We start from the raw sequence: 25,096 nt of genomic DNA, 5'->3' as shown, positions 1-25,096 counted from the left end.
TACTGGTGAAAATAGCATTTAATATTCATGGAAAAACTATAACTTGAAATATGGGGATAAAAGGTTTCTGCCCAATGTGACAATGAAGTACAGCTTGGCAATGGCAGCACTGCATCTCCATCAATGAGAAAGTCTAGTTTATTATGCAAAGGTTTTAAGGTTAGCTGTTGTTTTATGAATTGCAACACTTGCTACAACCTGTCAAACCTAAGCCCATTTCCGATACTTTTTGGCCTAAATGAATTTGTTAATTTTTTTTACTTAAATTGACTAAAACTTTACTAAAACCTTTTTGTGTTTTCGTCGACTAAAACTTGACTAAAACTATTATGTTTATAAGTGACTAAAATGTGACTAAAACTTAAAAGCATTTTCGTCCAAAAGACTAAGACTAAAACTAAAAGGGCTGCCAAAAAACAACACTGGCGAGAGTGCGCGAGAGTGCGCGAGAGAGAGCGAGAGAGAGCGAGAGAGAGCGAGAGTGCGCGAGAGAGAGCGAGAGAGAGCGAGAGTGCGCGAGAGAGAGCGAGAGAGAGCGAGAGTGCGCGAGAGAGAGCGAGAGAGAGCGAGAGTGCGCGAGAGAGAGCGAGAGAGAGCGAGAGTGCGCGAGAGAGAGCGAGAGAGAGCGAGAGTGCGCGAGAGAGAGCGAGAGAGAGCGAGAGAGAGCGAGAGTGCGCGAGAGAGCGAGAGTGCGCGAGAGAGAGCGAGAGAGAGCGAGAGAGAGCGAGAGAGAGCGAGAGTGCGCGAGAGAGAGCGAGAGAGAGCGAGAGTGCGCGAGAGAGAGCGAGAGAGAGCGAGAGTGCGCGAGAGAGCGAGAGTGCGCGAGAGAGAGCGTGAGTGCGCGAGAGAGTGTGTTGTTTGCGCGTGTGATGTCATTCTTAGCCCTCTGGAAGAAGTCAGAACATGTGTATAAAGCAGATGTTGGCGAGTGTTTGTCCAGCTCTCGGATACAGAGACTCCGCCCAGAGATCCGTCATGCTGGGTGTGATGGCAAGATAAATCATGTGAAGCGCTTTAGACAAGCCTGATGACAGAGCTGCATTCCTGCAACACTACAGCACTTGTGCTCCTCTCCTCAGGCCGCTCAGAAGGTGTTGAAGAACGCTAAGATGGCCTGCGGTCGGCTGGGTCAGTACCGGATGCCCTTCGCATGGGCCGCCAGGTGAGACACACTGACTGTGACATGACAACGACCTCTGGAAACTCACACACACAGATTCACTGGGACTGAACAGCATCACTGTAAAACTCAATCTGACTACACTCACAGATGGGTGAATTGCACTAAATATAAACGGCAGTGTCATATTTCATCCCAAAATTTCCCCAAAAAATCCTGAATCTTATTTTTTAAATCCATTACGGTTTGTTTACATTGTGCCATTATCCCCACCACCCCCACATCTCAGTAGACTAGTGTAATTAAATAAAGTACAGTACATTTGTAATGTAAAGTACATGTGTGAATAATATACATCATAATAGTATTAGTTGTACTGGAGTTAATGAAATGCATCTTGATAGGAATTTGCTTAACCCTCTGGGGTCGGCGGTCTCGCCGGCGATACCAGCTGACTTTTTTCCTTATCAGTGCAAAAGAGACTCAAATTACTCTGTTGATTTTGATCTTACATATAAGTGTTGTACATCATTCGATCCTGTTAAGTTTGTATTTTTTTTGTGGAACCTCACAATTAAAACAAAGTGTTGTGCTTTTCGCCTAATAAAGAAAAATAAACATGATGCGTGTTCTGCGTTCTCTCTGTCAGTGAAGTCCATTCTGAAACGCGTCCTAAGATTAACTGTAACTCCGCGATTACTTGTCACACAGGCACGAGAGATTTGTCTTTATGAAGCTTGAATTCTCTTCTTTTAAATGAAGTAATTTATGTAAAAAACAAATATTCTCAGTTTATGCAATCTGTATGAAAAGAGAGTGCTGTCAGTATTTTTTTTCCCAGCTCATTACACTTCATTACGCGTTAATCTGACACGCCCACGGAGGACGCGCGCTATTCAAACGCAAATGTTGAGGCAAGCCATGACAATGCCCACATCAGCCGTTCCACCGCGGCGGTAAAATGTGTGGTGTATTTGCTGCCTTTTACCGCTAAGAGGCGCTACAATCATAGACTCTGAAAAGTGTTCGTTTATTCGTTTATTGAAAGCTGGTAGCAGATGAATTCAACAAGTGAAACGTAGTTAAAATAATTCATAATCACAATACTGAAATTAGGCTACTGAAATGTAATTGAATAAATAATGAAAACATTTCAACATAAAACATTGCAATAAAAACATTTAGGCTACATGAATGAGGCTTTACAACTTTATCAGCGTACAGACGGTAGCTCAGTGATCAACGCGACAACACGATTTTCTTCTCACAAATCTATCGTTACGTTTCAGAAAATATTGTGACAAATGTCACAATCCTTAAAAAAATATTTTATAATAAACAGCAATGCTACACGATTAAAAGTTATATTATATATTATAGTATAGTTATAGTTATTATATTATATATTAACTATATTATAGTTCGGATATAAAAACTGATGTCTACGGTAGGGATCAAAATAGAGCAAATCATCTTTTGAAAGAAACTTGATGGTATCATTACAGCGTTACACCAGTAGGCGGCGACACGCGGCTGTTAAACGTGTGTTTGTCATTGAATCGTTCATTCAAGAGATTCGTTCAAAAATGGCGATTCATCCAGTAATGAAACAAGTAAAGTATTTATGAGTGAGTCATTGAATCATTTATTCAAGAGATTCGTTCAAAAATGGCGATTCATCCAGTAATGAAACGAGTAAAGTATGTATGAGTGAGTCATTGAATCATTCATTCAAGAGATTCGTTCAAAAATGGCGATTCATCCAGTAATGAAACAAGTGAAGTATTTATGAGTGAGTCATTGAATCGTTCATTCAAGAGATTTGTTCAAAAATGGCGATTCATCCAGTAATGAAACCATAGACAGTAAAAGAAATGGACAGAGCGATCTCATTGGAACTCAGTTGAGACAGTTGAAGCCCATTTTTAGCGATTTTTGAGAACTTCCGTTCCTGACGCGCAGACTCAAACCGACTCAAACTAAGCTTGATGACGTGAGCAACCTGTCTGACAGACGTTAATCTTCTAGTAGTCTCAGCCTCAGACGTCACGCCCACGGAACGTTGGCTAAACGTCTGATGCATATGGTACACTTAACTGGAAACACTTCAGGAATGTCGAAGTCGTCATCTGATTGGTTGAATTTGATCGGATTTCCGGGGGGTGCGAGTGTCGCGTTTATTTTCGGTCTGCCGGGAAACAAAGCGCAGACGTGTGATTGCGGAAGAAAAACTGTTGTGTTTACATGAGTGACAATGAGCGTTTATCAAGATCAGCTAAACGTAGGATTCTCAAAAGTATGTGAGGTTCACGGCATAGACTCTTTAAGAGATGTCCAGGAGTTTTGTTTGAGGCACTTAGTGGAGACAAAAAGAAATATTTTAGCCTGTTTGCCGACGGGATTTGGGAAGAGTATTATTTTCCAAGCCTGGCCGACCCTTTGTCAGCATTTATAAGGATTCCCAGCAGATCCAACTTTACTAGTTGTGTGTCCCCTCCTATCTATTACATAGCTGTCAACCCTCCCTTTTTTCCGGGTTTCTCACGTATTTTAGCTCTTTTCCCGCTGTCTTCCCGTTTTACTTATTTTCCCGTAAAATATCCCGTATTTTTACGCTCTGATTGTGTGAGACGTACATGCTCGGGCAGATTCGGCTTGAAGTCGTTCATCCTCGGATGCGGCGCCGCGCGCGCTGTTACAAAAAAAGCTGTGCACACAGCCAAGCGAAATGGGGTCTTGCCGGTCTTGCGCACCCAACGCGTAATCTTTGCCGCGCTCGTGCGGACGCGTCAAGTATAAACAATTATACTCCGTGTCAGCGCGCGCTTTGATCGGTAAAGGAGCACAGACCTCTCCCTAATCATCTCCAGCAGCCCCCGAAGCACCACGTACCGTTTCCCTCGTAAACTGATATTAGTATTTAAACATTCTCTGATAAAAAATGACACACTTTCTCTAATACACACACACACACTGTCTCTTTCTCTCTCACTCATTTGTAGTTATAAACTCTTTAGACTTTTAATGATTAGTGCTTTATTTTTAGTTTGTGGTGGGTAAGAAAAATTCCCTTATTTTGGGGATGGATTCCGGGAAATCTCCCTTATATTCAATGTTCAATGTTGACAGCTATGATCTATTATGGAAGATCAAGTGAAATACCTAACTGTGAAGGGGATATCAGCCGCGTTTGCGGGCAAACATGAAACAACAGACGCTGACATCGCAGCTGGCCGATTCAGTATTGTGTTCGGTTTTCTTCTCCTCCTTTGATTTTCTATGCTGACTGACTTGTTGCACGCCGGTCTGTTGTTGTGGGGACATTTCCACGTGACGCTGAACGAAACGAACTGTAATTGGTTGTTTGACATGTCGGTCAAACGGCCTTATGGGCGGGCCTTGGCCAAAGAAAGCTGCTATGAGTTCCAGACCTTCAGCCGTCAGTCTGAAGGTCTGGCTACGCGAGACTAATCTTCTAGTAGCTGTGCGTGAAAATTGCCAACGTTAATCTTGCAGAGACGGGGAACTTGAGCAAAGAGTTATTTGGCGTGAGTGAGCAGGAGTAAGTATTCCGTTGCTTTTATGGACTCATTATCTATGGGCTTCTCTCTTGACGGGACGTCCCCCCGATTGCCTGCGAGCTTCTCCTCCTGTCTGTATGGTAATTTCTGTAAAGCGCGACAGAGAGTCGAGTGGTTATGACGCAATCGTTAGCCTATTTTTACTAAAACTGTTTCTACGGGGCCATAATGTAACATAGAAGGTAATGGAGCCATTTATACATTGTCGTGTTTCTTTAGAAATAAATAATGGACAAATGGAGTCTTTAAACGCCTGAGATGTAAAGTTATTCGCTGTCAAAGTGACGCCAAAATGAATGGGAGTCAATGGAAATGCTAACGCAAGTGAAGTTCTGCTACAACATGGCGGCACCCGGCCGGCTTCAACTTCCGGTCGATGGATTACCCCCTTGAATGAAACGAGTAAAGTATTTATGAGTGAGTCATTGAATCGTTCATTCAAGAGATTCGTTCAAAAATGGCGATTCATCCAGTAATGAAACAAGTGAAGTATTTATGAGTGAGTCATTGAATCGTTCATTCAAGAGATTTGTTCAAAAATGGCGATTCATCCAGTAATGAAACCATAGACAGTAAAAGAAATGGACAGAGCGATCTCATTGGAACTCAGTTGAGACAGTTGAAGCCCATTTTTAGCGATTTTTGAGAACTTCCGTTCCTGACGCGCAGACTCAAACCGACTCAAACTAAGCTTGATGACGTGAGCAACCTGTCTGACAGACGTTAATCTTCTAGTAGTCTCAGCCTCAGACGTCACGCCCACGGAACGTTGGCTAAACGTCTGATGCATATGGTACACTTAACTGGAAACACTTCAGGAATGTCGAAGTCGTCATCTGATTGGTTGAATTTGATCGGATTTCCGGGGGGTGCGAGTGTCGCGTTTATTTTCGGTCTGCCGGGAAACAAAGCGCAGACGTGTGATTGCGGAAGAAAAACTGTTGTGTTTACATGAGTGACAATGAGCGTTTATCAAGATCAGCTAAACGTAGGATTCTCAAAAGTATGTGAGGTTCACGGCATAGACTCTTTAAGAGATGTCCAGGAGTTTTGTTTGAGGCACTTAGTGGAGACAAAAAGAAATATTTTAGCCTGTTTGCCGACGGGATTTGGGAAGAGTATTATTTTCCAAGCCTGGCCGACCCTTTGTCAGCATTTATAAGGATTCCCAGCAGATCCAACTTTACTAGTTGTGTGTCCCCTCCTATCTATTACATAGCTGTCAACCCTCCCTTTTTTCCGGGTTTCTCACGTATTTTAGCTCTTTTCCCGCTGTCTTCCCGTTTTACTTATTTTCCCGTAAAATATCCCGTATTTTTACGCTCTGATTGTGTGAGACGTACATGCTCGGGCAGATTCGGCTTGAAGTCGTTCATCCTCGGATGCGGCGCCGCGCGCGCTGTTACAAAAAAAGCTGTGCACACAGCCAAGCGAAATGGGGTCTTGCCGGTCTTGCGCACCCAACGCGTAATCTTTGCCGCGCTCGTGCGGACGCGTCAAGTATAAACAATTATACTCCGTGTCAGCGCGCGCTTTGATCGGTAAAGGAGCACAGACCTCTCCCTAATCATCTCCAGCAGCCCCCGAAGCACCACGTACCGTTTCCCTCGTAAACTGATATTAGTATTTAAACATTCTCTGATAAAAAATGACACACTTTCTCTAATACACACACACACACTGTCTCTTTCTCTCTCACTCATTTGTAGTTATAAACTCTTTAGACTTTTAATGATTAGTGCTTTATTTTTAGTTTGTGGTGGGTAAGAAAAATTCCCTTATTTTGGGGATGGATTCCGGGAAATCTCCCTTATATTCAATGTTCAATGTTGACAGCTATGATCTATTATGGAAGATCAAGTGAAATACCTAACTGTGAAGGGGATATCAGCCGCGTTTGCGGGCAAACATGAAACAACAGACGCTGACATCGCAGCTGGCCGATTCAGTATTGTGTTCGGTTTTCTTCTCCTCCTTTGATTTTCTATGCTGACTGACTTGTTGCACGCCGGTCTGTTGTTGTGGGGACATTTCCACGTGACGCTGAACGAAACGAACTGTAATTGGTTGTTTGACATGTCGGTCAAACGGCCTTATGGGCGGGCCTTGGCCAAAGAAAGCTGCTATGAGTTCCAGACCTTCAGCCGTCAGTCTGAAGGTCTGGCTACGCGAGACTAATCTTCTAGTAGCTGTGCGTGAAAATTGCCAACGTTAATCTTGCAGAGACGGGGAACTTGAGCAAAGAGTTATTTGGCGTGAGTGAGCAGGAGTAAGTATTCCGTTGCTTTTATGGACTCATTATCTATGGGCTTCTCTCTTGACGGGACGTCCCCCCGATTGCCTGCGAGCTTCTCCTCCTGTCTGTATGGTAATTTCTGTAAAGCGCGACAGAGAGTCGAGTGGTTATGACGCAATCGTTAGCCTATTTTTACTAAAACTGTTTCTACGGGGCCATAATGTAACATAGAAGGTAATGGAGCCATTTATACATTGTCGTGTTTCTTTAGAAATAAATAATGGACAAATGGAGTCTTTAAACGCCTGAGATGTAAAGTTATTCGCTGTCAAAGTGACGCCAAAATGAATGGGAGTCAATGGAAATGCTAACGCAAGTGAAGTTCTGCTACAACATGGCGGCACCCGGCCGGCTTCAACTTCCGGTCGATGGATTACCCCCTTGAATGAAACGAGTAAAGTATTTATGAGTGAGTCATTGAATCGTTCATTCAAGAGATTCGTTCAAAAATGGCGATTCATCCAGTAATGAAACGAGTAAAGTATTTATGAGTGAGTCATTGAATCGTTCATTCAAGAGATTCGTTCAAAAATGGCGATTCATCCAGTAATGAAACGAGTAAAGTATTTATGAGTGAGTCATTGAATCATTCATTCAAGAGATTCGTTCAAAAATGGCGATTCATCCAGTAATGAAACGAGTAAAGTATTTATGAGTGAGTCATTGAATCATTCATTCAAGAGATTCGTTCAAAAATGGCGACTCATCCAGTAATGAAACGAGTAAAGTATTTATGAGTGAGTCATTGAATCATTCATTCAACCTGATTTAAAAAAAAATTATTCATTCAGATTAATAAAACATTTGCAATAGAGTGCAGCAATTAACATTTTGTCAGAAACTCTAGTAAATGACATGTTTGTTTCTTTAGTTTTGTCTTCAGATTTGTGGGAGAATCGTGATCTCTATTTGAAACAAAAAAATAATTTCTTAATTTATACAGAATCATGCCTTACAAAATAGAAAATACATTTTTCTTTTTTCTTTTTTTTTGATTTGGGGAAAGAATTTTTTTTGTGCACAATGTACATAAACATTTTTTAAACGATCCCTCAAATAAATCTCATCTATCACCTGCTTTCTGTGGACAGTAATAATGCAATTAAATGGTAATGATTTCAGCAGGTAAATATTTTGAATCTGGAAAAGTTTGCTCAGAAATTAATTTTGGGTTTGACATTATTTTGATGGTCACTTTAACACATTCTGTTGACTATAAGTAGCGTTGCCCCTACATGTGTACTAACTCTCATTAGGGTGACTGGTAGGGTTCGGGTTAGAATAAGATATACCGGTAATAAAAAATAAAAAAATTCCGAGTGTGTGAGAAATCATTATTACTGTAAAGCTGAATCAATAATGATGTTTTTGCTGTTCCCGTGTTTTGTTCTGGAAAAGGGTGTTGGTTGTAGATTTCAAGCCATGCCATCATGTTTATCTTTCCGATGGGATGTTAAAGATGAGCTGGGCAGGATCAGGATGTGTGTGTGTGTCATCTCTTTGATCCTATGTGTGTGTGTGTGTTTCTCAGGCCGCTGTTTAAGGACGCCTCTGGGACGGTGGACAAGAGCGCTCGCTTCTCGGCTCTCTACCGGCAGGACGGGAACAAGCTCTCCAACGAGGACATGTTCAGACTCTTGACCGACTTCAGGAAGTCAGTCGTACACACACACACACTCGATAGTAGCGCTCGTGTTTGTAGAATACGACCTGCTGTTGTTTTTACTCTGTTCTGATGTTTTAGGAACAGTATAGTCTCTCTTCGCCTCTACGCTTGTTTATTTGCCCTCCTTTGTGCTTTCTCTTCTCTCAGGCCAGAAAAGATGGCCAAGTTGCCTGTGATTCTGGGTAATTTGGATGTTACGGTTGATAACGTCGCACCAGATCTGACTAGTAAGGCTTTCACGCTCGCACACAAGCATTTCTGAAAGCGGGAAACACACATTTTGAGTGTTTGGGTTGGATCAGGATTGGTTGATTCTCTCTCTCTGTGTGTGTGTGTGTGTGTGCAGATTGTGTCACGCCCTCCTATCTTCCTCTCCGTCAGACTGACGGTGCTGAACGGGGCAGGCTTGTGTTCGAGGTGGAGGAGTTTGTGCCATCTATCGCCAAATGCTCTCAGCCTTTCACTATTTACAACAACCACCTGTACGTGTATCCACGACATCTCAAATACGACAGCCAGAAAAGCTTCACTAAGGTACAACACCGCTAAATCACGGCTCTGACTTCCTTTTCTATGGAAGAAAGTCCTTAAAATGTCTTGACCTGTTAAATGTCACCCCCTTTTTTGTGGAGTCCAGACCCAAGGTGGGTCTCTTTTTAAAGAAGACACTCAGCAGATTATTGCAGAAGTGAATCATTTCAAAAAGTGAAACAAAGTTAATACAGTTTAAGTTTACTGTAAAGCAAATTTACTGAACTAAAAAAAAAAAATTCATACAAAATATGTATTTTACTAAATAACTTGGACTCAAACAGTGCTTGAAAATCAAAGCCAGATGTCTAAACAAGCTGTGTCCCTAATTTGAAGTTAAGATCAGCTAAATTGAGCCACTAAAATGGTTTCCATGGTAAAACGTCCAGTTTCAAATGGTTTTCACAGGATACATTTTGAGTTTAAGCTTTCGAATGTATCTAATAATCAGTTTGTTTTCTCTGAATAAAAAAAAGGCAATATATTTATTGTGAATTTTAAGTAAAAAAAAAAAAGATTTATGATTTAGTTAATTATTAGGTGTTTATCAACTGATAAATCCCCGCAGTTCTCTCAGTATGAGAAAATAAATGTAGTTTAAATCTCTCCAAACACACAGGTCTCAGAACAGGTGTGTGTCAGATATATGTTGGACGGGATTGAGATCAGTAATGTCTTTAAGGTGTTTTCCTCTTGTGTTTCTAGGCCAGAAACATCGCTCTGTGTGTAGAGTTCAGAGATTCGGATGAGGAGGACGCTCTCCCACTAAAGGTAATGTCACACACACACACACTCACCTCAATATTTGCAGTGATTTTTCCACAGTTATGACTACACACGGGCCTCCATTTGCTCTATAACATGCTAACAAAAAGCCATATGACACTTGCAATATATACACTACCATTCAAAAGATTGACATCAACAGAAAGGTTTTGCATTTTTCTGTCCCCATGTCCCTTTAGGGGCTCCGTATTACATTGATCAAAAGTGACAGTAAAGACATTTTATAATGTTACAAAAGATTTCTATTTATACTTTTTTCCTATTCATCAAATAATCCTGAACATCAATGTATCACATTTTCCACAAAAACATTGATAATAATCATAAATGTTTCCTGAGCATCAGAATGATTTCTGAAGGATCATGTGACACTGAAGAATGGAGTAATGATGCTGAAAATTCAGCTTTGATCACAGGAATAAATTACATTTTAACATATATTCACACAGAAAACAGATATTTTAGATTGGAATAATATTTCACTATTTTTAATGTATTTTGATCAAAAAAATGCAGCCTTGCTGAGTAGAAGCTTTTACAGATCATACCGACCCCAAACTTTCGAACGGTAGTGTAGTTATATTAATTAAACGTGTAATGCCGGTAATTGTGTAGTTAAATGTGTAAGTGATGTTCTGTTCTGTCAGTGTATATATGGGCGTCCAGGAGGGCCTCTGTTCTGTAAGAAAGCGTTTGCTGCCGTCTTACACCACCAGCAGAGCCCAGAGTTTTACGAAGAGGTGAGGCTTTACATCTCTGCATGTCTGTGTGTTTTCAGTGCTGACTCTTTTAACGCTTGTTTCTGCGTGTCCAGTTTAAAATCGAGTTGCCGGTTCAGCTGACGGACAGACATCATCTCCTGTTCAGCCTCTATCACATCAGCTGTGACAGCAACAGCAAAGCCAGCACTAAGAGACGAGAACAGGTGGAGACTCAAGGTGAGACGCACAACCCTCTGAGAACAGCCAGAAACACAGACTGGGAAAGAATCAAAGCGGGTTTGGTATTTCTATCCAGTAAGACTAACTAAACCCAATGTGTGTGTGTGTTGTGTGCAGTGGGTTACGCGTGGCTCCCCCTGCTGAAGGATGGCAGAGTGATCATGAATGAGCAACAGGTGCCAGTGGCTGCAAACCTGCCTTCGGGATACTTGAGCTTACAGGACAACAGCAGCAAGGTGAGAGTTCGTTTGCTACATTATTGTTGTTTTGTTGAGTTGTGTTGTTGAGTTAGATTTTTTTGTTTTTGTTTTGAGTTTGTTTTTCTTTTGTTGTGCTGTTTGGCTTTGTTGTGTTGTGTTTGTTTTGGTGCATTTTGTTGTTTTGTTTGTTTTTTTATTTTGTTGTGTTTTTGCTGTGGTTTAATTTTTTTCTTTTCTTTTTTGGGTTTTGTTGTTTGTTGTGTTGTTTTTTAGTTGTTTTGAGTTGTTTTGGTGTGTTTTGATTTGTTGTTCTATACATTTTTTGCTCTGTTGATGTTGTTCTTTTGCGTTGTTGTTTGTTTGTTTTTTCCCTTTTTTTTTTGCCTGGTCTCGTTTTGTTTTTTGTTTTGTCCCTTACTTTTAAGTCAGTTTATAAAATACTTTTTTGACATATTTTGTTTGGTGGTGAATTAGAGAAGTGTATAGGTACATAAGCAGACTTCTGTCACCCTTATTTCTATTTGAAGTACCTGAAAACCAACCTAAACCAGCCTTAACTAACTGATTGATTGGTTAATTGATTGGATGGTTGTGGTTTGCTATTGGTGGATCTCATGTTAGTGATGTGAGCCCACGTCATCAGAGAAGAAAAGAAATGTCGCTGCAAGAGGGAGGGGAAGTTATTCTGATTAAAAATTATGAGAAACATGAAATTAAAACAATGTGAACCGATAAATTATTTATGATAAACACTGCAATATTCCATAAAAAAACAAGAACCGTCAATGTTGTGTCCAAGGTGACTATAAGGCCCTGTGCATTAATTAAGTGTGTGTGTGTTACAGCAGCACACCGGTCAGGAGGTGAAGTGGGTGGATGGTGGGAGGCCGCTGCTCAAAGTCTCCACTCAGCTGGTGTCCACTGTATACACACAGGTGTGTAGCGTCTACCTGCACATCTTCTACAAACTCATAAACAGACTTATGTATTTATTATTTTTAGTCCTGATTGGTGATTGTTTTCTCATCAGGATCAACATCTGCATAACTTCTTTCATCACTGCCAGAGTATTGAATCCACGGGCCAAACAGGAGGAGAACTGGTCAAATACCTGAAGGTATTTCCTTTTCCCTATCAGTCAGTCACGTTCGACGTCAATCCTCAGTGACTGACGAATTAGGATCTCGCCTGAGAGCCCAATCACCTTCAAGTGGTAACAGAACGAGCCAATGCACGTTGGCTAGTGATGGATACTCACATCAAGCTTTCGCTTGGCAATCGCTGGGCCTTCTCACGGGGGTCCCAGCGCCTCATTTGGGGCTCCGGCAGATGATCAGATGTCGATCGCCGCATCGGAGGGGGGGTTTGAGTCATCTGGAGATGGTGATTCGGCTGCGTTGCCCCCTCCGGGGAGAGTAGCGTTATCCAAGTCAGATCAAGAACTGACGACCATGTTTGTCCGGGCAGCCTTCGTGTCCCTAACTTTTGCGGGTGGATGATTGGTATCTCGGGCTGTGGCGCTGAACGGCAGCTTCGCGCTCCAGTGCCCTTCTTCCCGGAAGTGGATGAGGAAGTACGAAGACGTGGAAGGGCCTTTTACTGCCTGAAGCCGTTCATCTGCCTCCTCTGCTCTCACTACCCTCGATGATGGGGAGGCCAAAGGGTATGTGGAGATCCCACAGGTGGAGCGTGCAGTTGCAGTGCAGTTATGCATTAAGTGTTGCCACCAGGTGTGGTCGTCCTCGTCACCCATCCAAGTTCTCGGCTGCTCTCATGGCCAAGGCTTACAGTGCCTTTGGACAGGCCCCCTCCGCCTTGCATGCCATGGCCCTCCTGCAGGAATACCAGCGCCTTACTGGCCCAACTGGACTTCTCAGGAGTCATGCTCCTCTTGACAGTCCCTTCCTGGCGGATTCACCTGAGGAAGGATCTGCTTTCTGGCACCCTTGTCTAGATCTCTGGAACCTCCACGTGTGGTCTCTGGATGGGACGCGAAGGGTTTAAGTGACTTAGCCCCAGTGGTATTTGACACTGTCCATTCAGCGAGACCTCCCTCTACTAGTCAAGCCTACGCTTTGAAGTGAAACCTCTTCGTTGATTGGTATTCTTCTCGCAGAGAAGACCCCAGTAGATGCCCCATCAATGTTGTGCTTTCTTTCCTGCAAGATGGGTTGGAGCAAAGGCTGTCTCCCTCCAGCCGAAAGTGAATGTCACCGCGATTGCCACACATCACGATGCAGTAAACGGTAAGTCTCTAGGGAAACACGACTTGGTAGTCAGGTTCCTGAGAGGCGCTTAAGACAGGGCTCCTGACTGCTCTCACTTCTATTAAGAGGGTGGGGGGACCGTTTTCGGTCGACGAAGCGTGCCTGGAATTTGGTACCGCCGACTCTCAAATGATCCTGAGACCCCGGCCTGGATACGTGCCCAAAGTTCCCACCACTCCTTTCAGGAACCAGGTGGTGAAGTTGCAAGCGCTGCCCCCGGAGGAGGCAGACCCAGCCCCTTGTGTCCCTATTCCCCCGTTCGTGCCCTTTGTTTGTACATGGATTGCAAAAAAAAGTTTCAGGGCTTCGCAACGGCTCTTTTTCTGCTATAGAGGACAGCAGAAGGGAAAGGCTGTCTCTAAACAGAGGTTATCCAACTAGATAGTGGATGCCACCCTCTTGGCATATCTATACCTAGACCAGTCGTGCCCCCCTGGAGGGTCGAGCTCACTCAACACATAGTGTTGCTTCCTCTTGGGCGTTGTTGCACAGAGCCTCTCTGGCAGACATATGCAGAGCTGCAGGCTGGGCAACACCCAACACATTCGCCAGATTTTATAATCTCTGAGTGGAACCGGTGCTGTCTACAAGTAGATAGCCACGGGTCCCACTTGCAGCGCCAATACCTTCCAAGGACCTGATGCAAGTGCTTATTCTGCTCCTCAGTTGAGTTCCCCAGACAGGTCTAATACTCGTGTGTATTCCCCAGTTGGTCAGCCCCTGTACTAAACTAGTTGCCCATATGTTGTGATTCCCCTCCTTAGGTGATCACATATGTTTAACTCCATGATACGGCTTCCCTCTTGACGAGTCTGTGTCTTTCCCTCGGCAGAGTTCCCTCTGCCATCTCTCTATGTGATCATCCCCTGAGATAGGCGGGATCTACTTCAGAGATCTTCCATATGTAGTACTGCCCTCACGGTCAGTCCATATGAGTAACTCCACGTTACCTCCCTACGGGCAGGATGCAGCGTCCCTTTCCGAAATTGAAATAGGCACGCTTTCCCATTGTTATCCAATAGACACACTGTAAGGGTGAAAAGAACCCAGGGCACTGGAAGGAGTCAGTAGTTGTGGCGTCTTCCATAGGGATCCCAATTCGTCAGTCGCTGACGATTAATGTCGAATTTGACTGGCTTATAAGGAAAGTCTATTACTATTGTAACCTCGTTCCCTGAAGGAGGGAACAGATTGTTAATACCTGTCGCCACAACTCCTGTGTACCTCTGCTGACAGCACCGTCTCGGCTCCTCAGCGAAAGCTTGATGTGAGTATCGCATACAAGCCCTTATATACCCGGAAGCGGGGGTGCAGTTTGCAATGCAAATCTTACTAGCCAATGTGCATTGGCTCGTTCTGTTACTTGAAGGTGATTAGGCTCTCAGGCGAGATCCCAATTCGTCAGTCACTGACTAAAAACGTCTCCATTCCCTCCTTCAGGGAATGGGGGTTGCATTAGTAACCTAGACGTTTGTCCTCCCTGAGGATGTTTGAGGCCTGCAGGTGTTTGTTCAGTCCCGAGATCACAGTTCCCTCTCTCTATTAGAGTCTGCACGCCATGGAGGCTCATGTGATGGTGAAGTTCCTCCCCACCATCCTCAACCAGCTGTTTCGTGTGCTCACCACCTCCGGCCTGGAAGATGTTGCCGTGAACGTCACCAGGTCTGTTACAGTGTTATTTTAGTATCATTTAGGTCCCACTTTATATTAGGTGTCTTTTAACTACTAAGTACTTACACTAAAAATAATAATAGTTTGGTACAATGCACTTCTTGTGTTGATGTTGTATTGTAAAACACTTTGCTGATATTGAGGTGGATACGGGTTAGCACAGGTTTGGTGGTGTCTATTTAAGGGTGGGTTAACAGGTGAGGGAAGGGCAACAGTGTTATTGTAGATGCAATTTCAGAAATTAATTACAGCTGTAATTACATGCAGGTATTGTTTAAAGACAAGTACAGTGTAAAAACATGTATGTACACAATAAGTGCATTGTGTAAAATTATAATTTTTTTGTTAAAGGTGAACTAAGTAACTTTTTTACCTTAACCGAACAGCTTTGGAGTCATTGTAATGTGTATATTTCTGATTTTGTGTTGAATGGTGGTCGTCTCGCACCCTGTGAGCCGCAAAACCACCCTTGCAACTTTGGGCCGGCGGGCCGCCGGTCTCAGTGTTAGGAAGTATCGTGTGATATCAGGTCTCGCGAGGTAACGAATTGCTTTACGGCAAAAAACAGATCTGATAAAATTCTGATAAAATGAGCATCAAACAGAAATAACCCGGCGCCGTATACATGTGGTGTTGGGCGCGCGCAACTCTTAAAGGGGCCATACCTTATTTCCACTCGTTACAGCGTCCATCCTACTGAACAGGTACCGGTGTACAGGGGGAGGGGATCCGGCCGTGAGTGCGAGCCATCTCTGCGTGAGTGCTATTCACGACAGTACAAGTACTCCACAGCGACTCTAGGGGTCGCTGTTTGACAAAAACGGAATTCCTACTTAGTGCTGCTTTAATTCATAGTAGTTAAAGACACTTAATATAAAATGAGGCCATTTATATACTATTGTTGTTTTTAATAATATCTTGAATTAGCTTTTATTTTTACGGTTAAAAATTTTAGTTTAAGTTTAATGTTTGTTAATTTTGTTATGTGGTTTTGTCATTTTTTTTTTTTTTTTTTTTATAATACAATTTAGTTTAAATTTTTTTATTATTATTTCAGTTTTAGTTTTTAATTGATTTCCAGTTAGCAATTTTAGTACTTAAACGTTTAAAAAAATTATATTTTTTTTAATTCCAGTTTTATTTTATTTTATTTCATCTTTATTTCATTTTATTGTTATTTTATTTTATTTCAGCTTTATTTTATTTTAGTCCAGCTTTATTTCAATTAACAAATGTTTGAGTTGTAGTGTTGATTAAGGATGATAACCCAGGTATCGTTACTCATTTTGTGTGTCGGTCTGATCTGGTCTGATCTGGTCTGGTCTGGTCTGATCTGCTTTGGTCTGCTCTGATCTGGTCTGGTCTGGTCTGATCTGATCTGGTCTTCTCTGGTCTGGTCTGGTCTGATCTGTTTTTTTTCTGGTCTGATCTGGTCTGGTCTGGTCTGGTCTGATCTGCTCTGCTCTGGTCTGATCTGCTCTGGTCTGATCTGCTCTGGTCTGATCTGCTCTGGTCTGATCTGCTCTGGTCTGATCTGGTTTTCTCTGGTCTGGTCTGATCTGGTCTGGTCTGGTCTGATCTGGTCTTCTCTGGTCTGGTCTGGTCTGATCTGGTCAGGGTGATGATCCATGTCGTGGCTCAGTGTCATGAAGAGGGTCTGGAGCATCACTTGCGTTCCTATGTAAAGGTGAGCTGCATCATGTCGTGCCACGTTTTTCTTTTGATGTAAAGCAAATAATCCTGATTGTGACCCTGAATCTTGGTCATTCTTGTTTTCTTGTTTGGTGTGTGTACAGTATGTTTTGAAGACAGAGACAAACTTAACCAACGGTAAAACTGTCCATGAGGAACTGGCAAAAGCCATGACCACCATCCTGAAACCCTCGACGGATTTCCTCACCAGCAACAAACTCCTGAAGGTGACACTATTGAATCAGATTCAACAGCCCTGACAAAGACAAGAAGTTCTTTAAGTTACTTAAGTAAAGTTCAAGCATATTTTCCGAGTATACTTTATGTAGTAAGTCTACTAAAATAAACGTACTAATAGTGTATTTGTAAGTGTACTATTTCAAAAATTCTTAGGACTAAACTGTCCCACTTTCAGTACATAAAAGTATACTTTTAGGTGTACTTTAAGTGTAACAGTAGTAAACTTTACTTGTTTTTCTATTGCAACTATACTGTGAAACTATACTACAATTGAACTTACAGGTACGGTTAGTTTACAAGCTTTATACTCTCAAGATTCAAGATTCAAGATTTCTTTATTGTCATACCACAGTACACTGTAGTACGAAATTACGTGCAAAGTTCACAGCTTGAAAAAATAGCACAGAAACAATCAAAAACACCGTAAAACAAAACAAAATATTAGCTACATAATAAAAAAATATTAAAAAATGCTTGTATGGGTATGCGTAGCATGTAGAATGATAAATATAAATATACAACGTCTTAAAACTGGTAAATATAAATATCTAGATATATACAATTGAAGGTATAAATATCCATATTTAAAATAATGCATTTGAGCATAAGGTGCGGTCAGAACAGATAATTATGTACATGTAGTATTCACATTAATCCTGTTGAATAGTTTTTATACTGAAAGTATACTTGTTTTGTAAGTTAATATTACATGATGCTGCTCATACAGTAGTTTACTCACACCATGGAGGAATTGTCAGTAAAATCAGCCAAATGTTTATCTGTTTCTGTGTGGGTCACTGGCACAAATATGATCATTTCCACCAGTGTACTCTTTTCTCTAAGCCATTTCACCCCAAAGCTGACTTATATAAAACTTTATTACAGGCTCTAGTCTAGGCCCAACAACAGGACATACACCACAAAAAAAGAAGAGAGAAAAAAGAAAAAGAAAAAAAGAATTACATAAACATATACAATACACCCTTTTTCACAAAAATCTTGTTATTATAGTATGTAAAACATATGCTGAAAAGTACTTCCTCAAAGAAGCCAATATGTGTGGAAAAAGACTTTAATAAGCCTCTCTATCAAAACCGTAAATACAACCGTACAAGAAAAGTATACTTAGAATACTTAGTTCTACTTCTCTTAAGTTAGTTAGTTACAAGTTCAGGCCGAAGACTTTTCTCTACTTGTCTATGAAAGCTCGTTTCCGCCATGGAATAAAAAAAAAAAGGTAATTACGAGTGTGTATCTAACAAATCAGATTTATTTATAACAATTCTGATTTTATAACTTGCAATTGTGACTTTTTTTCTCAGAATTGCGAGTTGCAAAATCAGAATCACGACCGCATCTCTAAACACAGGCGATCGGCTCAAGCCATCAGTAGATATTCAGCGGCTGCTCCTGTGTTGTGTACGGAAGATCCTCATGAATCCTGTGTTCTTTCTACTCTAGTACTCCTGGTATTTCTGTGAGGTTTTAGTCAAGTCAATGGCTCAGTACCTGATTGAGACAGGCAAGGCCAAGGTCAGTAAAAGCCAACGTTTTTTGTCTCTGCAAACATCGGTCATGTGTTCTTCTGCACATGTAAAGATCTAGTTGATTTCTGAACTGTCTAAACCCCGTCTCCTGTAGGTTTCGAGGAACCAGCGTTTCTCAGCGTCCTTCTATCACTCTGTGGAGACGCTGGTGACCATGCTGATGCCTCACATCACACAGAAATACAAAGACAACCTGGACGCCACACGAAACGCCAATCACAGCCTCGCTGTCTTCGTCAAGGTGAGCGCGTCTGCTTTCACACGCTGTTATGTTGCTGTCAGCGTCATCTAGACTCGAGATCTGGAAGATAGAAGAAAATTACAATGTTCTTTTGTCCAGATTTGATCTGTACTATTGGTGATCTAACTATTGGTGAGATATTACAGCAAAATGTTCTTCATCAGTAGCAGCTTTCCTCTGAACTCGGTTCACATCAACCACAAACCAAAGTGCGGTACTGCTATAACCCAATAACTGAGACTCTTTACCTTCCAGATTTATAAGCATTTCCGCATTTTCAGATCTCGCGTGTGGCTCGCGTGAAGTATGACTTGCGTGAATTGCTTAAATCTAAGAAATATTTTTTGGGGGTTGGTTGGTTACTGTATGATGATTGAAATCATCAAATGGCCTCAAACAAGAACTAAATAAACTGCAAAATGTTACGTTTTCTAAAGCGTTCATTTCATGACATTATTAGCATGTTAGCCAGGGTTCAAAGCTCCAAATGAGAGCAAAAATAGGCGTTGAAACACTGGTCAATATACATCAAACAAGCTAACGAGACACAGTGTTGAGCATGTTACTTAAAAAAGTAATTAGTTATAGTTACTAGTTACTTCTCACAAATAGTAACTGAGTTAGTAACTGAGTTACATCATTATAAAAGTAACTGATTACCAGAGAAAGTAACTATTGCGTTACTTAAAAAAAAAAAATCAAATAGGCCTATGTCAAATAATTTGGATGCCCCCAGTATTAAATATGTTAAATTAATGAAATGGACACTTAATAGTGTAGATTAGTGTTCAATGTTTTATAATAATAATTTATTCTATTTTAATGTTGCTGTGGGACAATGTGAGAGACGCCTATTAAATTCAATATATTATTCTAAATATTAGCATTACTATAGTAGAACAATAAAACATTATAGATGGTTTACTTAATATCGCACAGACCCCAACTGGCCAACAAATAAGTTTAAAAATAAATTATGCTTCTTAAGAAATGTACCAAAAATGAATAAATAATAATAAAAAATATACATACTCTTTGTGCATATTAAAATGATAAAACTGTTACACAACTTCACAACTAGTAGACATACTGTAGCCTGAGTATTTTCTTCCTAACAAAAGTAAACAGTTTAACAAGTGCTCTCAATATAATACTGAACAATTTACCAAAAAAAAAAATATAATACTAAAATATAATATTTTGGGGGTTTATTTTTATAATAGCGAACGTCATCATCAGAGATTATTTAAGCCAAATTCTAGACATGTTTGGCGCACGTGTTTACAACCGGTCAAACAAAGATGTTTTCTGTGAATGTTCACTGCAGGTTATTTTCGGGTTTATTTTATGACCTAAACAGAACATTACCTGACGGTAATTTTTTAGATTTTATTTGTATAACCCTGTAAATTAATTAACGTTGCAGATATGTGTAATTTATTTATAAACAAACTATATAATGCTCGGACACCCTCGGTCTCTCTTGCGCAACTGTTGAGCGCGCTCTCGGACACATTCGGTCTCTCTCGCGCATTGAGCGCGCTCGCGCCAATCGCTTCGCTTTTGTCCACTCCGGCGCCTCATAAACACACACACACACACACCAGAGAAAAAAAACTTTGCAGGTCCTATGGCGGAGAGAGAGCCTACTCGGATAAAAGCCGCTTCAGTGAGTTCAATTATAGTAACGCCACATTTTTTTTGTCAGTAACGGTAACTGCGTTGTAACGGGGGAATCAGTAATTCGTTTGATTACTCGTTCCTGAAAAAGATAACGCCGTTAGTAACGCCGTTTATTTATAACGCCGTTATTCCCATCACTGATATTGACAATGCGTGATTGTGAGAATGTAATACTGTAATAATGCGATCATTAAATCACAATGGTTGTGATGTTATTATATAAATCTATACTCTGATGCGCTGCGTGTTTCAGAGTACAGCACAGCACTGTGTGTTGATTCACAGTAAATGCTACTTTTGCAAGTGCTGTCTGTGTTTGAGTTGCTTATTATTTACATTTGGGAACGCAATGTGCGCCAACCATCTTCCCAAATTCCTAATGAGAATCCTTTATAAAAAATGATTATTACATTAAAATAGTTTTTTTTAAATAATAATAATAATAACTGGACACTGAACAATTCTTTAGTATTATATTAAAATAGTATTTTGAAGTACGTTTGGTCCCACTTTATGTTAGGTGTCTTTAATTACAATGTGCTTACGTTAAAAATAATAATTGTTAGGTAGAATGTACTTGTGTTGATGTTGTATTGTAAAACGGGTGGACATGGGAGAGGTCAGCACAGGTTTGGTGTGTGGGTCGGTTTAAGGGTGGATTAACAGGTCAGCTTTATTTAGTTTCAGTTTTAGTTAGCGATAACAGCAGTGTTGTGAGGATAAATGTGTGTTGAATAAACTCAAGCGTGGTCTGTCTTCACCAGCGCTGTTTCACCTTCATGGACCGAGGGTTCGTGTTCAAACAGATCAACAACTACATCAGCTGCTTCATGCCCGGAGACTGCAAAGTAATTCACTCCTGCTTCTATATCTCCGTTTACACACGATGAACAACTGAAAATGAAATCTATTTTTCAAATCTTCCATCTCAGAAATATTTCCCATCTGTCGTGTTGCTCTCTCACTCTCTCTCAGACGCTGTACGAGTTTAAGTTTGAGTTTCTGAAGGTGGCCTGTAATCACGAACACTACGTTCCTCTCAACCTGCCCATGCCGTTCGGGAAGGGTCGGATCCAGCGCTTCCAAGGTGATCAGAAACACACGTTACGGTCAGAGGGATTGGGGAATAGTGGTTATCTCTGAGTGTGATATCTCTCAGTGTGTGGCATTAACCCTCTGGGGACCAAGAACGTGCCCGCGCGTTTTGCTGTTTTTTTTTCACATAGCAGCAACATAGACTTAAAATACTCCGTCATTTATGGTCATATAAATAAAATCAATACATGATTATAAACTATAGAGGGTCTTCTTTTTTTGTGTACACTCACATTAACATCAAAACCTTGTGTTTTTTTTTAAATAAATAAAATAAACAGGGTGCGCTTTCAGCTCACTCTGTCTCCGCAAAAATCTTTCTGAAACATGTCTGGAAAATGAACGGAAACTCCGCTAATACTTATCACACAAACATGAAACATACGTCTAAAGAACGCTTTAAATTTCTACTTTTAAATAAAACAATTCACATTTAAAACAAATATTCTCCTGCAATGTAATCTGTCAAAAACTAAAGAGAAGTACAGTTTCTCCTGTCTCAGCTCATTATCGTTAATTTGTTCACACCCACTCGCAGAGCGCGCTATTCATAAGATAATGTGTTGAGGCCATTTGCAAAATAGATAAACGCCCCCAGGCAAATGCTGTAAACACACAATATTTTTTAGTCAGATTAAGATTCGTCTTGCGCGGCTATGAGGAATAATCCTGGGACATTTACCACAGAACAAGTGCTGGTATCACTTCGAGGAGGAGCAACAGATTCAGCTGAGAAGTGTAAGTGTTTTGTGCTTTGTTCTAATCGCGATATAGAATAACGTTAGTGTCTGTAAACGGACAAATAGCATATCCTACTGTTTAAATGTGAATTATGTTTCTCTCTGTGTGTGTGTGTGTGTGTGTGTGTGTGTGTGTGTGTGTGTGTGTGTGTGTGTGTGTGTGTGTGTGTGTGTGTGTGTGTGTGTGTGTGTGTGTGTGTGTGTGTGTGTGTGTGTGTGTGTGTGTGTGTGTGTGTGTGTGTGTGTGTGTGTGTGTGTGAATGAACGCACAGATACGCACGAAATAAAAGAACATTTCTTTGACTAGTTTTGGATAAAGTTTTTCAAATCAAATAAGCATCAAATAAGCTTCAAAATAAAGACATCAAATAAGCTTATGTTTTGTCAATAAACTAATCAACTAAGATGTTTGTTCCAATGCAACCTATATCAAAATAATGAATCCTCAACTTTAAAATATGTATGATCAAACTAAGACATTTATGGAAAAAGACTATTTTCTTTTCAAGATGTTTCCAACTCTAACTTTGAACTGAAATAAAACCATGTCTATATGGTGAAGGGTGTGTGATAGAAGTGTCCAGAGTATGCACCCTGTATTTTAAAGAAGAACATTTAATTATTTGCGATACATTATTCATTCACAAAGAATTCAGGGACATTATTCATTTCCCTAAAGGTTAGAGTTTTCCTCATTTTTTAAATTAAGGCATTAAGATTTTTTATTCCTCTTCTTAGTCAACTTTAGCATGGGTGTTTTCACTTATTCTAAGCAGTGTGTGTGTGTGTATATACACTACCGTTCAAAAGTTTGGGGTCAGTGAGAATTTTATTTTTATTTTTTGGAGGAAAGAAATCAATACTTTTATTTATCAAGGAATAATTAATTTGATCGAAAGTGACAGTAAAGACATTTATAATGTTACAAAAGTCTTTTGAACTTCCTATTCATCAAAGAATCCTAAAAAAAAAAAAAAAAAACTGTACAACTGACAGACCAACAACTGTTTCAACATTGATAATAATAATAAATGTTTCTTGAGCATCAAATCCTCATATTATACTGATTTGTGAAGGATCATTTGACACTGAAGACACTGACACTGGTGATGCTGAAAATTCAGCTTTGATCACATGAATAAATTACACTTTACTATATATTCACACAGAAAACAGCTGATTTACACTGGAATAATATTTAATACTATAACCGATTTTTGTTGTATTTTTAATCAAATAAGCGCAGCCATGGTTAGCAGAAGAGAATTCTTTTAAAAGTATTTAAAATCGTACCGACCCCAAACTTTTGAACGGTAGTGTATATATAATTAAAAAGCAATTTTAACCAGAAACCAGTCCTTTGTTGTGTATCTTTGGATTATGTTGTGTTGTAAATAAATCCAAACAATCTAAAAGCCATTCTTTTTTAAATCTCCTCATTCTTTGTGCAAGGCTCCTCATAAGGGCCTGATAGCACCTAATAGGGCTATTATGGGAGGGTCTTTGTCTTTCTCAGGTGTGAAATGCCATACATATTAATGAGAGATCACGCCTCCTTGCATAAAGCTTTCTCACACTAAACACGTCATACACATTATAAAATACTTTATTGACTTATCTGAATGAGTAGTCAGGATGATTCTCACATAGTTTTGGAGCAAATATTCTAGGCTATGTGATACAATTTTCAAAAGTCTTGTGAATAAATAATCAATATGTGTTTTGTGGCCTTATTTCAGAAACTTTTATTTTTAAGTTTTTCAATAACCACGCATAAATAATATTCTCTCAAAAATACAAACATGTACATACATGTTGCTCAAATATTATGGTAGCCCCGTTTGTGCTATATAGAGTGAATTTACACCGTTGCCATTAACATGTTTATAAATAACTGAAAAAAGCACAAATGTCAGTGCATGTCAAAACATCCCAAGGGCCTCAAAAAACCCTTGGTCCCCAGAGGGTTAATAAACCCGAACTAACAATGAAAATATTATTAATATTAATGTAAATGTGTTAATATTGAACTTAGCTAACATGAACTAACAATGAACAGTTGTATTTATATTAGCTAACGTTAACAAAGATGAATTATTACTGTAACAAATGCATTACTCATAAATGCATGTAAATAATAAAAACGTAAATATGTGAAAACACAAATGCATATTAGTTAGAGGCGTTGCTGGGTGGATTACTTTAAATTGTAGTCCATTACTGAATGTAATAGTAATGTAGTCATTGTAGGTAATATGATCAGACTACTTTTAGATTACTAACTTTTAGCCTGAACTTGTTTATCTCACAGAGTTTAAAAGAATAATGTTGTACTATAGTGATATAATAATATAAAGAGCGCAGTGATTAAACACTACGTTACGACAGGGTTTGAGCTGCAGGGGCTTCATACGTTCACGAAAAGGGAATACTTAAATAAACCATAAAAATCTAACGCTAAAATAAAAACAATAAAGGACGAATTATTTTGTCAAAGGACGATTTAAAAGATAAATATGAATCGAGTCATGTGGCCTTTCAATACTGTGGTCAATAGAGGAGAGTTTGAGAAGCACTGCTCTAATATACACTACCAGATTATTATTATTTTACTCTTTCCTATATACTAGAATAATAATAACGCCACCAAAAAGTAGTCCTTACTACGACTCGTGCGTGTTTTTAACATCTTCTCCGCCATAGCTCTCTCGTCTCATAAACCTTCACATGCATCATGGTCACGAGAGAGTGAAACACTATTTATTTGATTGGTCTGAATGGCCAAACTATTCGATATTA

At 40.1% G+C, this 25,096-nt stretch overlaps 1 protein-coding gene across 4 annotated transcripts in view; it reads left to right on the top strand.

The window, feature by feature from the left end:
* Nucleotides 1-25,096, top strand: part of zmp:0000001200 (dedicator of cytokinesis protein 9) — a 90,392-nt gene that overhangs the window by 22,375 nt on the left and 42,921 nt on the right. For 2 of the 4 annotated variants that reach the window (XM_056242424.1, XM_056242422.1), the window contains exons 11-27: nt 1,080-1,162; nt 8,529-8,651; nt 8,811-8,890; nt 9,010-9,197; nt 9,900-9,965; nt 10,628-10,720; nt 10,795-10,918; nt 11,039-11,157; nt 11,970-12,056; nt 12,152-12,238; nt 14,935-15,050; nt 16,677-16,746; nt 16,856-16,978; nt 18,453-18,524; nt 18,633-18,779; nt 21,227-21,310; nt 21,438-21,549. In XM_056242424.1, the coding sequence (XP_056098399.1) occupies nt 1,080-1,162; nt 8,529-8,651; nt 8,811-8,890; nt 9,010-9,197; nt 9,900-9,965; nt 10,628-10,720; nt 10,795-10,918; nt 11,039-11,157; nt 11,970-12,056; nt 12,152-12,238; nt 14,935-15,050; nt 16,677-16,746; nt 16,856-16,978; nt 18,453-18,524; nt 18,633-18,779; nt 21,227-21,310; nt 21,438-21,549 (1,774 nt within the window). Of the gene's footprint in view, nt 1-1,079; nt 1,163-8,528; nt 8,652-8,810; nt 8,891-9,009; nt 9,198-9,899; nt 9,966-10,627; nt 10,721-10,794; nt 10,919-11,038; nt 11,158-11,966; nt 12,057-12,151; nt 12,239-14,934; nt 15,051-16,676; nt 16,747-16,855; nt 16,979-18,452; nt 18,525-18,632; nt 18,780-21,226; nt 21,311-21,437; nt 21,550-25,096 lie in introns of all 4 variants that reach the window. The other 2 variants (XM_056242423.1, XM_056242421.1) reach the window with 1 other exon arrangement.

Source organism: Rhinichthys klamathensis, unplaced genomic scaffold (assembly GCF_029890125.1).
Source record: "Rhinichthys klamathensis goyatoka isolate OS25496 unplaced genomic scaffold, OSU_Roscu_1.1 h1tg000726l_1, whole genome shotgun sequence".
NCBI classification, from domain to species: Eukaryota; Metazoa; Chordata; class Actinopteri; order Cypriniformes; family Leuciscidae; genus Rhinichthys; species Rhinichthys klamathensis.
This window is presented reverse-complemented; position numbering and strand designations above follow the sequence as displayed.